This window comes from Saccoglossus kowalevskii, chromosome 16 (assembly GCF_978046115.1).
Source record: "Saccoglossus kowalevskii chromosome 16, keSacKowa6.1, whole genome shotgun sequence".
NCBI lineage: Eukaryota > Metazoa > Hemichordata > Enteropneusta > Harrimaniidae > Saccoglossus > Saccoglossus kowalevskii.
Window position 1 is genome coordinate 19,873,827 of NC_140656.1, and position 15,526 is coordinate 19,889,352.

At 40.2% G+C, this 15,526-nt stretch overlaps 1 protein-coding gene across 1 annotated transcript in view; it reads right to left on the minus strand.

Moving 5' to 3' along the window:
- LOC102808307 (telomerase-binding protein EST1A-like) overlaps positions 1-15,526 on the minus strand; it is a 33,414-nt gene that overhangs the window by 11,032 nt on the left and 6,856 nt on the right. Inside the window, exons 5-12 of the mRNA XM_085491187.1 lie at positions 10,565-10,671; positions 4,465-4,543; positions 3,535-3,645; positions 2,746-2,955; positions 2,349-2,410; positions 1,903-2,048; positions 1,279-1,383; positions 430-577 (exon numbers count right to left, since the gene is read on the minus strand). Coding sequence (XP_085347313.1) covers positions 430-577; positions 1,279-1,383; positions 1,903-2,048; positions 2,349-2,410; positions 2,746-2,955; positions 3,535-3,645; positions 4,465-4,543; positions 10,565-10,671 — 968 coding nt within the window. The remainder of the gene's footprint in view (positions 1-429; positions 578-1,278; positions 1,384-1,902; positions 2,049-2,348; positions 2,411-2,745; positions 2,956-3,534; positions 3,646-4,464; positions 4,544-10,564; positions 10,672-15,526) is intronic.

Consider the following 15,526-nt stretch of genomic DNA (forward strand, 5'->3'; position numbering starts at 1 on the left):
AAGGTGGATACTACAATCATCAGAGGATGCAGATTGTCTGAGCCACATCAAAGACAAGTACTATACAAAAAATGGCTGTGCCTGTTAATTCCTCAAGCACCACCTTCAGCAAAGACATTTTTTCCTGAAATAATGATTATTTTAAAACATGGATCTTTAATTTTGACAAATCTCCCAAACTATTTTCTAGTTGTGAACAAAAAGGGTTAAAATATTTGGAGAATGTTACTTGATTTAATGCATAAGTTTTTACCTATGTGGTTTATTTCAAATTGGCGGAATAATTATCCAATATTCTTCATTTCATGCTCAATTTTTTTTTTTTTGAATGTAAATATTTTGCCTGTGTTGTGGGTGAGTGACTGGCTCAGCAGTTAAGTTAGTTACATCATGTATTGGGCATATTGATCCATGTTTGAGTAATATTACCTGTGTTCAGGGGCACAGCAGTCGGGTGGTGGGTTCCACAACTGCGGATGACATACCATCCAATCTGTCCATATCTTAATACTTGGTAAATATTCATGAAGATCATCAGAATGAAGGCCATTCTTATTATCAAAACTGCTGTCATTCTCTGTAAAAAGTTAGGATTAATTTATATTGTCAGTCTAAGCATGTGAAATATAATCGTCCTATCAAATACATACATCAATGGTTTTCTGAAGGAATATTTAATAACATGAGGTTATTGCAAAAACATGTCAGAGATACGGATCCATATTTGTTATTATTAAAATGATTGACTTTCAGTAATCTTGCACCTGAACATCAAATAAGTCCATATTAAGAGATATTGCTCTGGAACCACATTCAATGAAATGCCACTGTCCGCCATTGAATCTGATCTTAAATACAAAATAACGTGCATTAGGGACTTATAATATCCAATGTATGTACCAAGTTTGAACAAAATCCATCTGTAAACAGCTTGATTTTGATGATTTTTTAGCACAAAAATGGCTGCCACCCCGCCATCAGATCAAGGAACAAATTGATGTGCATATGTATAATATTATGTATGATGTATGTGTCCGGACACACGCACGCATAGATGCACACACACACATGGACGCAAACACAAAGGTCAATCCACAAGTCATTGTTTGCGAACAGCGTACAAACAGAGTCTAATAATGGGATGTAATGCTTGTGAGTTTTGATGCTGAAAACCTGAATACTGGTGGTTACATGACATAAGAATAATCTCTAATTTATTAAACTTGTCCAGTATATCTGTATATCCCTCCCCATTGTATCAAAGTATGTCATACCTACCTTTGAGTAGCTCAACACATCTGGATACTACAAGACCAAACATATCTAAGCCCAGCTGAATAGCTTGTTCCTGGATGAAAGATCTAACACAATCTGATGCAGGATCTAAAATTTAAGTATAAAGTTATGTCATCAAAAATATCACTGTTGCTAGCTTACTATACAAATGCTTTAGATTTCAGATTATTACTGCACTTGTACAAATGGCAAGTAAAATTAAACAACTGAAACTAGCAAGAATGGTGGTATATTTGATTTAGAGTAATTCAAACGTTAAAGAGGCAATGTGGAAAAATTTTAAATAATTTTATTTCATCTTGGTAGGAACAATAGATTATGATTTCACAAAAGATGTTATTTGGCAGCAAACATAGCAGTAATCATTTGATGAAATCACGTAAATATAATAATAATATCTTTATTGCCTGTCTGTCTGTCGATACTTCCACTTCATGCATCCTCGTAATAACCTCATATTATATTGTAATGAATATATGCTTATGCTACCCAGATTGACCTATACATACCGCTACAGCTAATTCAGAGCGCATATGCACTAGTATAGCAATCAATTATAAGAGTCTAGTATTGGGTCATGAGATAAAACAAATACTGTGAACTTACCTCTGAGTGCGGTATTACGTATAGCAAACATATTAATAGCCATCAATTGTAAAAGTCTAGTATTACCCAATGGTGATGGACAATGTTGTAATAATGTCTGAAATTCATCTAACATACTATGAGCCACTTCAGGGAATTTCTCCATTCTGAAATCAAACAAACAAGAATGGAGTGATGATTACAACAAACAAAGAACTCACAAATGGATAAGTGAGTTCTCATCAAAAGGTTATACGAAAATTGCTGACAATAGACCTTTTTTCGTTCACTGTGAGATCCATTTGGCCATTGAACTATATATAAAAAACAAATTCATCTTAAAAAAATGTTCATTCATCCACATTCGCTATATCAATATAATTTATATAATGATATAAATGCATATAGCAGATATACTTCTGCTCACACCTTTTACACCTATAGGCAAAATAATTATAATAACTTACCCAATCTTAGTAAACAGCTTGCCATGGACATGTAGAAAGCTGAGAACAAACCTCTTGTTCAACTGTCAAATAATATATAAATACAACTGATGAGTCTATCTATGGATAATAGTTTGCTGTCATGCACTAGCTAACCATGTAGAATAGATTGCACTAGATATTTACAATGTAGATTCAATTCGATTCGATTAGATTAGATTAGATTAGATTAGTATTAACCCATAGTTACAATATCTCTATAATAGAGCATGCATATCTACAAAACTATAGGAATGAGCATATCCAGGCAATACCTTGGCTATCAATGGGTCTTTACACGAATGTCAAACAGACAACAAAAAACTCTAGAAATAAATATCAAAATCCAATATGAATAATAAAATAGATAATATGATACCTCTACAGGTGACAATTTTGTAAGGTCCACGTCATCTCTAAAATTATCATCAATAGTTGTTTCTTCTGACTTGATAACACCATTTCGTGACACCCATATTTCATGGCGACTGTTTTGTATATCACCGTGGAAGTTCTTATTCTGTCTTTTAGCTTTTTCTTTCTTCCTTTCCACTGCCACATCATGCCTTTTTTTTTCTATGTGTTCGACCTAGTATTAAATTGAATGAATACAGTCATAAGAGGAAATGTCTTGCGAATGGCATGTTTATAATTGTTTTTGAATAGATGGCTACATGTATTATCAACACCCATCAAGATACACACAGGAAAACCCTGTTCAGCAGTTTTTGAGAAGCATTCCACAAACAGAAAGTAAGGGGTTGAACATTATAAACTAGGGGGGCGAAGAAGAAAAAAAAACATGAAAAATTGCATAAGAAAATGTAAAAAAAAAAAAATTTCACAGCAATTTTATCAAATTAACTCAAAATTGAGTGAAGAAAATATAATTTACACTGCCCCCCCCAAAGTTTTAATAGTCAACCCCTAAGACAGAAGAACAGATTCGATGATCCCAATATTACATCATACGTGTACATGCATGTTCAGCTGAAAATTTATACAATTTACATAGAACTTTCTGCCTTGATTTGACACCTACCTTCAAATAGTTTGTGGTCCTATGGAGTGCAAGATTTTTATACAAGATTTAAATTAAACAAATAAGGAATACAACATACATGTTGGCTTTAGTAGAACATCAAAATTTACAAATTATGATTTTTACCTTTCTCCTTGCTTCTTCAAACAATGACATTAAACTTTCTCTTGCTGTACCAAATGAATTAGTGGAAGCAAGACTTCTCATATAATAATAGACTGCATCAAGCTTACGTCTCTGTCACATAAAATAAGGAAAGCAGTTAGTACTTGGATTATCAAACTGTAATACGTGCCTACATTTTATATCATTATAATATAAGGTTATTATGAGAATACCTCAAAGTATGCACGAAGACAGTACAGCTGGAGTATCGACCGATGTGCAGCGGAGGTCGATGTGCAGAGTACTGTCTGAGTGCATACTTTGAGGTATTCTCGTAATAACCTTATTATTATACTTCTTTTCCTTCCAAGGATACGCCATTGGAGCGCCGAAATCCAAAATGTTTAGAACAGAATTAGCGAACTTCTTTGTGTTGAATTCGGTCAAACTCTGGTGGTAGCAATGTTTGTTTTTATTATTAGAGGAGCTTACGCGAGTAATCATTCCATATTTGGAATTCGCATTTCCTAATATGGTAGGATGAAAATACAGCAAAATTACGACACACTGCAACTTATGGCATTACGGTAACAGATGTATACTAATAATAATGATAGAGAAGTGGAGAAGCTTGGTGTGATGAGTCAAATATAATCAATCACATCAAGAGATATATAGAGATATGTGGGTATTTACTGTGTGTGTTTGGGAAAGTGATCATCATAGTTAAAAAATAATCATGCGGTAGATGCTGATCCTTTAATGCTGATTCCTTATTGGGTTCTAGTACAAAAGCTTGATTACGCTGTGAAAATTCAGCAGCTCAGAAATGTTTTAAAATGGTATTTTCACAGAATTGTGACTAGAAATTAAGTAACAATGAGTGGCATACATTCAAAGGATGATTTTGTCAGTTATATGAAATAGAAATTGTGTACAGTAAACTCCTACCGTATAGACTGCAAGGATTGCCAATTGATTGTATGGTTTTCCATTCTTAGGAGCAATTTGTTGAGCTTTCAGGTACCAACTGCAAATGAGGGTGGATACAATTATTATACATCTTTGAAAATTAATGTATATATATTGTGATAAGTAGATTTAATTTAGGCGAGGGTTCTCCGAACTCGCCTATTCACATAGTTCATACCCACCATAGACTCCGGTCAGTCAGAATGACTATTTTGAACTGTAGGCATTAATCAGCGATTCTGTCGGTGACGGAGAGATAGAATCTAGATCAGGGGAAGCCCCATGATGCGACGGAAAGAGTGGGGAGGTTGGGAGGGACCCGGAGTCTATGGTGGGTATGAACTATGTGAATAGGCGGGTTTGGAGAACCCTCGCCTAAATTCACTACGTTCAATTACCCACCATAGACTCCGGTCAGTCAAAATGACTATTTTGAACTGTAGGCAGAGTCAGACACCGATAGGTGGCGGGTTTTTTCGAGCAAACAGAAAAAAAAGGAGAATGATGAAAGACTTTTCCCCAGTCCGGGATGAAAACAAACTCAAAAACCTAAGTTAAGACCCAAGAAGGGTGGTGTCTTACCTTGCCTGTGCTGTCCCCGAAGCAAGAAGCGAATGCTGCTGAGGTGACAGGGTTCGGTGTGCCCGAGAAAGCTAGACCCAAGCCGAGTTTGGGGGTGGTAAGCTTGAAGTAGGACCGAAACAGTTCGCATGAGGGCGTAAGGTCGAAAGAAGCGAAACCTGGGAGCTTCCAGGAAGTGCTAGTGGTACAGACAAAAATGCCGAGACTGACTTATCGCCTATGCGCAGAGGCCCCTGCGGTCGTTTGGGCTGGGTCAGCAAACAAGGCCTGACCCGCTACGACGGGGCATAACCTGAAAGGACCCTGCTCAATAGATTGGGTGTCTCTTAGGTAGTAGTTGATGAAGACGTTCTGCGTTCTCCAGAAGCCTGCCCTCAGAATGTGTTTGAGGGGGGCGCCTGACGCTAGCGCTGGTGAGTTAGCAATCGCACGAACCTCATGTGCTCGTACTTGGTGTCTCTGCAAGGTCTGTGTTGAGGAGGATAGTGTATTATAGACCTCCAGTACAGTCGCAGTAATCCACCTGGAAGACGGGGAAGCCGGCTTATCCTGTTTGCCAGGGCCGTAACACAAAAATATGTGTTTTGTTCCCCGTCTGGAAAACCTGGTACGGTTCTCGCGGCAACTCAGCATTCGGACCGGGCAGAGAAGCAATTCCCCCTGATCCTCCGGGCCGACAATATTTGCCAGCCGGGGGATGACGATCGGGTGAGGATTGTGTCCTGGGATTTGGTTTTAGGTCCATAACGGCGGTACATCATCCGAGAAGAACAATGCCCCCCAGCTCTGGCCGACGTCTACATGAGGCGAGGACCAGCAGGAAGACTATTTTCCACGTCAAAAATTTGAGTGGTGCTTGATCGGAGAGGCGCAAAAGACGGTCTGTTTAGAGCGGACAACACAGCCGACAAGTCCCTTGTATGGGGTCTCAGCGTCTGGAAAGCAGTAAATAGTCTCCTAATAGTAGGACAATCGGTTAGTCTTGTTCCCGTACGTTTGAATGGTGGGGCACAAGGCCGACATGTAGCCAACGATCGCTGCGTAGGACAAACCCACTTCGTCAAACAGGTGGACGAAGGAGCCTGCTACCTGGCCAATAGAGGGATGGTATCGATCAATCTCCCTTCCGCTACACTAACCAGTGTATGCTCGCAACCTAGAAATGTAGGCTGCATTGGTGGAATCCCTGTTTGCCCTGGCCAGGATGTTGGCAGCCCGCTCAGATAAAGCTTTTGTATGTGCGGGTCTACTGAGAGCCTCTATGCGGGTAAGTGATACCCGCTGGGCTCGTGGTAGTGCGCCGTCCGGTAAGTCCGGAAGCACTGCTGGTGTTTTGACTATCGTTTCCGACAGAAGTGGAAACTAGGCCCTGTTTGGCCAATTGGGTGCGACCAATGATAATATGCAGGTGTGCACCTGTCGAAGTCTTCTCCGGTGCCCGGTGGACTAGCGGGAAGGGAGGAAAGGCGTACACAACTAAGTGGGTCCGCGGGGTAGCAAAGCGACCATGGCCCAGGCTCCTGGAGTCAGCAGGAGTGTTACGTACGTCGGGAGCTTGGTGTTCTGGGGTGCGGCAAACGATCTAACCTTGGACCGTCCACAGCTGAAACAGCCTGGACGCTACCCACTGGGGTATCAGCCACTCTGGGTTCTGGAGACGGAGTCGCCCGTAAAGGGCGTCGCCAGACTGTTCCTCACCCCTGGAAGGTGGTGTGCAGTTAGCTCCACATTATATTCCAGGCACCAAAGGAGGATTTTGCTCCGCTAGGACTGACAACGATGGGGAATGCGTTCCCCCCCCCCTCCTTCTTGAAGGAGACCACCGCTGTGTTGTCTGTGCGAAGCAGGACTCTGTGGTCTCGAACTACGGGTAGAAAGCGTGGTAGTGCTAAGTACACTGCTCACAGTTCGAGCCGGTTGATGTGGTGGTCCCGAAACTTATGAGGGAGCCATATCCTTGGGCTTGTTCGTCCAATAGATGCGCTCCCCATACCTGCGGTGAGCGGGTCCAAGGAGACCCCTCTGCCTGAGGTTGGCCAGTGACAACCACCAGGGCAGGGCTTCCTTCACTTGGTCCGAGATCGAAACCCACCTATCTAGTTCCCATAGGAGAGCTCGGCGATATAACAAGCGCTATACCGGGCGGCAGCGTAGTACGGCCTGGGGAACGACCCTTCGAACCGAGGTCATCATTCCGATGATCCGCATTAGTTCACAAAGGGACACCAAGGGAATGCAGACTAGGCATTCGGGTAGGCAGCTTAGCGCTAAGCAATACGCTTGAAATAGCTAAGCCAAGCTTACCTCTGTGTCAAAACTCCATGCCCTGGGGACACCAACTGCGCGTTGGCTCGAGGTGGGACTTGTCGATTTACTAACGAGCCCAACTGGTGAAGTAAATCCTGTGTTAGCCTGATGCATTTGGCTATTACCCCTTGCCCGAGTTGTTGGTAACCAGTAGTCTGTGTATGGATTGAGGTGTACCGACATCTGGTGAAGTAGCAGCACTACCTGTTTCATCATTCTGGTGAACACGTAGGGCGCTGTGCCTAACCCGAAGGGGGGGAGGGGTTGCACCGAAATTTGAATACTTGGCCCAGCTGGGCGATTCGAAGGAGATGGCAAATCACTAGGTGCATCGGTACGTGTAGGTAGGCCCCGCTTAAGTCTTAGCGGGGCTAGCCAGTCAAAACGGTGGATGGAGAGAAGATGGATGGTGTCTCCATGTGGAACCGATCGAGGGGCACGTACTGATTCAGTCTGCCCAGGTCCAAAACTGAACGCCTGCCACTTGTAGATTTGGTACTACGAACACATTTGGGTAGAAGCCTGGACTTAGTTTCGGCTGATGTACCCTGTGTATGGCGTCTTTCCCCAGCAAACTGCTACTTCCTGTCTGATTGCTTCCGCCTTGCGGGAGTCCCCTGGCAGTGCCCAACAGGAGAGACACTGACAGGGGAAATGGACATTTCAGCGGTATCCCGTAAACGGATGTCACCACCTGGAAAGGTCCGGGTATCGGTCACCCGCCATCTCCAAACCAGAAACACACCGACCAGGTAGCGTTTGGTCCAGTGGGAAGTGTTGCCTTATGTTATCCCCACCCGGGGGCCTTAAGCATTACATTCTCCGCGGCTGACCAACGCCGCCCATCAACACCATTTGCGTGCTCTGCGCCCCACTCTGCACTCAGACGAACAGGGAGAGACGTGCCGATGGGGTTGCTTTGGATCCTGACGCCCGTGGTCGCTTTAGGATCAAGGGTGGGGGTATATACATCGTATCACTGGGATCGATGATACTCCACCTCACCCCGAAGCGTGGCTCATCGAGTCATACAGATGGAAGACTCTGAGGGACCGCCGGAGTACTGTGTGTTTCATGACAGGGTCGGTTCCCTCTGGGGACGCCCGTGGGTCGGTAAGAAAGGAGTCAAAACCCACAGCAGGGACCGGACACAAGGATAAATTCGTTACCCTAGCTGGCTGAAAGGGGGGGGGGGGTCAACGTGTGCCCAAAATAGGGGGAGAGCCGTGACTGGGAACGGGGGTTCCCCAGAAGCGACGTGTTTGAATGTAAACATGCTTTCGTGTCTCTTCCTGCTTGCCCACCGAGGGGACACAGTGGAGGCAGCTCGCTCCGACTGCGTCTGATCTACCCGGCCTGCCAGGGACGCAATTGTCCCGACAGTCCTTCGACCAAAGCCCTCTACTCGGAGGCAAACCCGCCGCCGTGCGAGGAAGGGTCCACAAAGAGACCCGAAACGGGCCCCATAGGAGGAAAGCCTCCAGGGGCACAGCCTCGCTGCAGCCGATAAAATCGGGTAAAAACACCGCCTGAAAAAACAGACTGTGAGGATGCCCTCCGATCAGCGGGGGAGACCGAGAAAAATATCGGTACCTCCACCGTCGGGCCTCTTACTCGATGTCCCGGTACACGAAGAACCGGTAGCCTAGCGTGAGGACTTTCCACTCATGCAAAACACGAAACTCACTTTAACCGATTTGTTTACTGGACGCGCGACCTTGCTGTGACGCGGTCAGTCTCAGCGATTTTGATGGCTCTGAAAGAAAATCTAAGGCCTCAGAACTCCAGGAAAAAAAAAAAAAAACACTTTCACGCAAAAACCCCGAACTCCGCACATAGCTACGACAAAGTATCACGGATGCAGGTTCTATGCTGGTAAATTCTGAATATACCCACTGCACGGTCGACTCGAAATACGAGGAGACCGGAAAGAAAACGGCAGCGAACCCTGGTCATGTCATTACATCTATATATTGCTAAATACATTGTAAATAAAAGACGACATGCATGAGGGAAACGAATTACAGTTGTAAAAGGTGCCACCATGAAAACCAACTGGTTACGTAGTGGCGCCGGGTTTGAATTTCTTTGTTGTGAAAAATACTACACACAAAGGGGAAAACGACACGAGGGTAAAAATGACAAGGAAAACTTATCCTACCAGCTACAATGTCGGATGCCGTGCAGCGGCAACAACCCAAGCTATAAACCTGGACAGGAAAAAAAAAAGCAGGCGATCCAGCAGAGCTCGCTAGATTTCTTCTCCACTCAAGGCGGAGAGAAAATCAGAGTGATTGACGGCTACCTATGGCGCTGCCATGTGGCCTCGGTCACGTGGGTTCGTGACGTAAGGGGTAAAAGAATCTTGAGGTCATGGGGCTTCCCCTGACCTAGATTCTATCTCTCCGTCACCGGCAGAATCGCTGATTAATGTCTACAGTTCAAAATAGTCATTTTGACTGACCGGAGTCTATGGTGGGTAATTGAACGTAGTGAATTAAACTATATAAAAAGTGCAGTGTCGCAATACACCAATCATCCAAGTTTCCAACTCACAACTTAAAAATTCCCCCAAATAAAAGTGCAATCATCTTTCAACTAACTCGTATCAGCCTCTGAAAAACAAACTTGCAAATCAACTTAGGCTATAGCGTAATATTTTCATATCATGTACCATCTATAACTCAATTATTTTCTCTGAAAAAAATAATTTTTTTTCAAACCATGTTTCTCTGTTGTCTTATATAGTTATTCCAGCTGTCACGAAATGTGACATTACTTCTAGCATTTGATCAAAAAATTTGAAATTTTGGCATTATTTTACTATTTTGTGGATGGTGGTGCCTGAAGTTGACTTAGACGCTCAAAGGGTTAACAACAGCAATGAACAATGCTAGTTGTTAATTTTGTCTAGCGAGTCAACAGGTGTTACCAATACTCTAAGTTCAAACAGAATTGGTCAGCACAACTTGAGAATGTTCTACACACATAAAATGTAGGTTTTTAGATTACTTTGAATCTGATTTGAAACAAAAATTGGAGGCATATGTACACCATTATGTCTCAACTAGGCTTGGAAAAATTAGGAAACATTGGGGAAAATGTGACAAATGAAGAAATGGATGGACCCTAATTCATAAGCATCTCCAACCCACAATCACCAACCCAACCCCTCCCGCCCATTCTGTACCTTCTGGCTCTGCCATAATTACTTGTTTCGTTGGTTTGCTCTTTATACCTTGCAAGGTCCCCAATATATATCATACACTTCTGAACATGAACAACAGCAAGTTTACACTAAACAGAAAGATAAAACAACATTATACAAGTCATTGTTGATGACACAGTCCCCGTCCAAAATTTGTGATCTGACATATCAATTTGATGCTGATGAAGTCATTAGATTAAATTGAAACCATGCTAAAGGCACTCAAACTATCTTTTGTGTCTATGGCATTGTATTTTTGCACTCTTTGACACTGTGCTGCTGTAAGTATTTTGTGTATGACAAAATTGTTTTACAGTCTGAAAAGTTGTTACATGTTGAATGTATGGAGGAAATTCAGTCTGGCCTCCAATATGGATGTCATATGATACTAAAATTTATGTGAAATGGGGCAAGTGAAAGACATGTATTGATCAATGTTTCATCAAATAAAATAATCCTTATAGATATTGTACTCATTTATATTTTATGGCATCATTTCCAGTTTAATTACTGATGTTGAGGAAGATCACAGTGAATTTGATGCATATTCTAGCTCTGAAGAAAAGAAAGATAGCAATGAAGTAAGTCTATGATTATTGAGGTGTGGCTACATCTTGCAGCACAGGGTAGATGGTTTCCTGGCCTTTGTTTAGTATTGAGTGATTGTCACTGTTCAGTCATGTAAGCTTTCTACTGTGACATTTGCAAACCGTTACACCAGTTTTTCTCACCACAAAATTGTGATATACGTATGCAATTACTATTCATAATTATCATGTTTAATCATGGTATTTATATTCAAAGCCATTCATGTCAACATTTTCCATGATTGAGTAACCCAAATGCTCCCCAAAACACAATGACAGAACTTTACCAGTCTGAGAGCTGTTTACAACTGCAAATAAAATGGCACACGCCTAGGTGGGTGAAATAAATGGCACACAGTCATACTTTTAAAAACGCAAGTTCAATCAGTTAAACTTTATTTATGAAATCAAAGATTTTGATCATTATTAGATCAATATAATTTATTGATAAGGGACACATTTTGAATTTTTTTTTTTTTTTTTTTTTATTTTCTTCTCAAGTTTTCCTATGACATGGACAATCATACCAAGCTATGTTTTTTTTTGTTTTTTGAAAATGAAAGTGTGCCAACTACTAATCCTCCATTGGTTAGGTGTCATTTTATACCCAATGTTAAAAAAGTACACAATAAAAAAGTAAGAAAGCGTCTCAGGTCATTAAATACAGAACAGAAGAGCACAGGGACTGTGCATTGTAAACACTTGTCCACTTAACCAATAGATTTGTTGACATGATCACAGCTTGTTGAAAAGTGTATACTTCTCCCCAATGCTCATTAACAGTGTAATTTTATTTTATAGAGATCAAGTAATTATGATAGATGTCAGTCATCAGGAATTGGGCCATCAATCAATAAAGAAAATGTACAAGAGGTCTGGGTAGATGAGGCTGACATCAAGGAAGCCATGCAGTTCAACAACGATGTGCCTGACAATCAACATGCTGATACAACACAAACGGATCATTCTCATTTGATGACTGCAATATTACTGTTTATTCTTTCATGGCAGAAAACCTATGTTGTTTCTGATAGAGGTATTCAGTGCCTTGTGGCATTCATCAAACATCTGCTACTGACAATAGCTACGATCTTTAACATTGATGCGCTGACAAAGTTTGTAAAAATTTTACCAGGCACATTGTTCACTATTAGGAAATTTCTGGGACTTGACAGAGACGCATTCAAGCAATATGTGGTATGTGCTAAATGCCATAGTGTTTATTTATTTGAGGATTGTTTTAAAACCAAGTTTAACGGAGAGAAAGTTTCATTAAAGTGCCAGCATGTTGCCTTTCCACAACATCAACATCGGTCACGTCAAAAGCAATGTGGTGAAGTGTTACCGGTACTCAAAAAGGTAAAAGGACAAAACGGTCGAGGGTACAGTACTTGTATCCCAAGAAAGTTTATTGTTATAGAAGTCTAGTTACATCCCTGGAAATGTTTGTTAGAAGACCCGGATTTACAACTGCATGCAACAAGTGGAGAGCAAGACAACCAGGAGAAAACATTTTGAATGACATCTATGACGGGAAAGCGTGGAAAGAATTTTTCAATGAAGGATATTTTAAAAGTAAATTTCACTTGTGTCTTACATTGAATGTGGACTGGTTACTGTACCATCAGCCCCTGTATTTCAGTAATAAAATGTGTAAAAATTGCAGATGTTTTGTGTCACAAAAGAAAAGTTACTGTATGTGGCGTCATAAAATGCATTATAGGGCAAACTATTTCAATATCTTGGATTTTCTTTGATAACAGCAGTGAGAGAGCGAATACATTTTTCAGATTTTGTATATAATTGTTTATTATTTTATTATTTTATATGCTGGTCTGCTCTACATAATCATACTTGTTTACTCAGAATGTGATTTTTAAAAGTTTACCTTGGACTATAATCACCCATGCCAGCAGTCTCACTGAAATTATTTACATATGCTTCTATTGGTAATACGCTTCTAATATGCAAATTTTTTTCTGTTCATGTGCTTTAAAATGTGTTCTTAATAAATCATTTTGTTTTGCAAAACAGAGTACCATGTTTCAGGTGTTATTTTTTGATATGCACTTCCCATTTGATTGAATAAGGTACTGCATGTGCTTTATTGCTATGGTAAACCTGCCAGTCTGTATTTTTATTAATATTTGGCGAAATGTTTGAGGTCCACCTTTACCAGAGATGTAACTTTTTAAATAATTATGATGTATTCTGTGTTTCAAAATAATTTTTTTAAATGAAAATATTGTGAATTTGTGTTGATTTTAAGTGTTTGCATTGTACACGTATACAGCACTGGTCAATATGCATCTTGAAATTCAACACAAAAGGTTCTACCAACCATTGAGTTTGTGCCAAAAAACTTGATTTGGTTCATTTTAACTTGAAATTAAAATGTTTTCTGCTGCACAATGCCCCCCCCCCCCCCCATTCCATTCATGAAAGTATCTTACAATGCAATGTTTGTTAGAAGCATTCATGACAAAGTAGACTGGCCCAGCTGTGATGACTTTTTTTCATTTAAATAATAATAAAAAAAAAAATTGGAAAAAATAATTTTGCAAAATTTCGCGGTTAAAGGGGATTTTGCGGTAACACCTCCATTTCGCTATTTTTTTTTCTTAATTTTAAATGCAAAAAAAAATTATTCGCCCAGACTGTGCCAGTCTAATAACAAAGCAATGTTACATCCCCTAAACATAGCTGCCAGTATGTAGCCTTGCACAATTATAGTTACCATAAATGATTTAATGTCCAATTCCCAATCAAGTATGGCAAAACTTGCAGGAAAGCAAAACAAGGTTTGGACTACATATATAGCGAAACTAATTGCCCAGGAGTAAATAACAACCTGTCAAATTTGTACTTTGTTATCACGCAATAATGCATTGCATGGGCGAGTTTGAATTGGGGGTGTTGTGTCGTTTTGAATAAGGAAATTGTTATTTCTTGGTATACCCAAGAGGTCATAACAACATATAAATACCCGAGGTGAGATGTGTACTTATAGTTTTTCAGTATAGTTCAAAACATGTCTTCAAATTTCTCAGCATGTACAGAAACAGATAGCCCCGTTAAGATCAATTCCATATGTCGACGATGTATCTGCACCCCCCCTGTGTAAACCCACCAGTCTGTCAAATCAAATCAAATCCCCTCACCAGTAGAATTATGTGCCAGTATGTATCAGTATATTTAATTAGATGCTTATGTATTTACTTGTATTTGGCTAATACAAGTAAATACACACCGTAGAAATAAATGGTAAATACATCAGAAATAAACCATGTATTTATAGTAAGTATTTACCTGTATTCACAATGTAATCACCATGTATTTACAAGAGTGCAATTACAGGTGAATAAAGGTATGAATACAGGAAATGTATTTCTGTTTCCTGTTTTCATGTGTATCACCCTGTATCTACCTGTATTTACCAAAAATACAGGCTTTAATAAATGTCTGTACTTAACAATATTTTCGCTATTTCACGTAGTGCATTAATAGGAGTAATAGGAGATGGATTTGTAAAAAATTATGATTTAGTGCTTTTACACGAGAATTGGGCAGTCATACTGAATCAAATTACAAAAATAATGTTCATGTTTATGTATCTATTGGTATACTGTCTTTGTACAAAATTTAAACTGAAATGTTCATTGTATTCATGGGAAAGTAGGCATTGGTATAATGAAAAACACCAGTCAGCCATATTAGTTTGAATCACAGAAAAAATATGACATGCAACTATAACCCAATATGTATGATCATCATACTTTGATCCAAATTGGCCTAGTCATCTCTGAGAAACAGCTCCGGACAAGTAAAAATGACGATTTAGCGCTTTAACATGAAAATTGGGCGTCGGCCAGCCATATTGAATTGAATCACAAAAATAATGTTGGTGCAGATGTATCTCTTGGTATATTATCTTTGTACAAAATTTAAACAGATAAAGATAAAGTAGCATGGGTACCATGAAAAACAAGATGGCCACCAGTCGGCCATATTTGTTCGAATCGAGAAAAAATATAAAATTTTTGAAAGAAAACAAGCAGCCTGTCGGCTGAGATAGCTTTGCTGTTAGCAATGCACATTTCAATTAAGAACTGAAGATATCATTAGAAAATGAACAAGTCATTGTCAATGACACGTCCCCGTTCCGTTCATATTTGAGTGACATATACATTCAAAGCAGATCATGACCGAAATGCACCTGCATATGTATAACACATTGTACTAAATCTGAACAAAATCCATCCATGTATGACTGAGATCTGGTTCCGGAATTGTGAAAATACGTGATTTTAATGCATTTTCGGTCTTAAAATGGCCATCATTCAGCTATTGTTAAGCA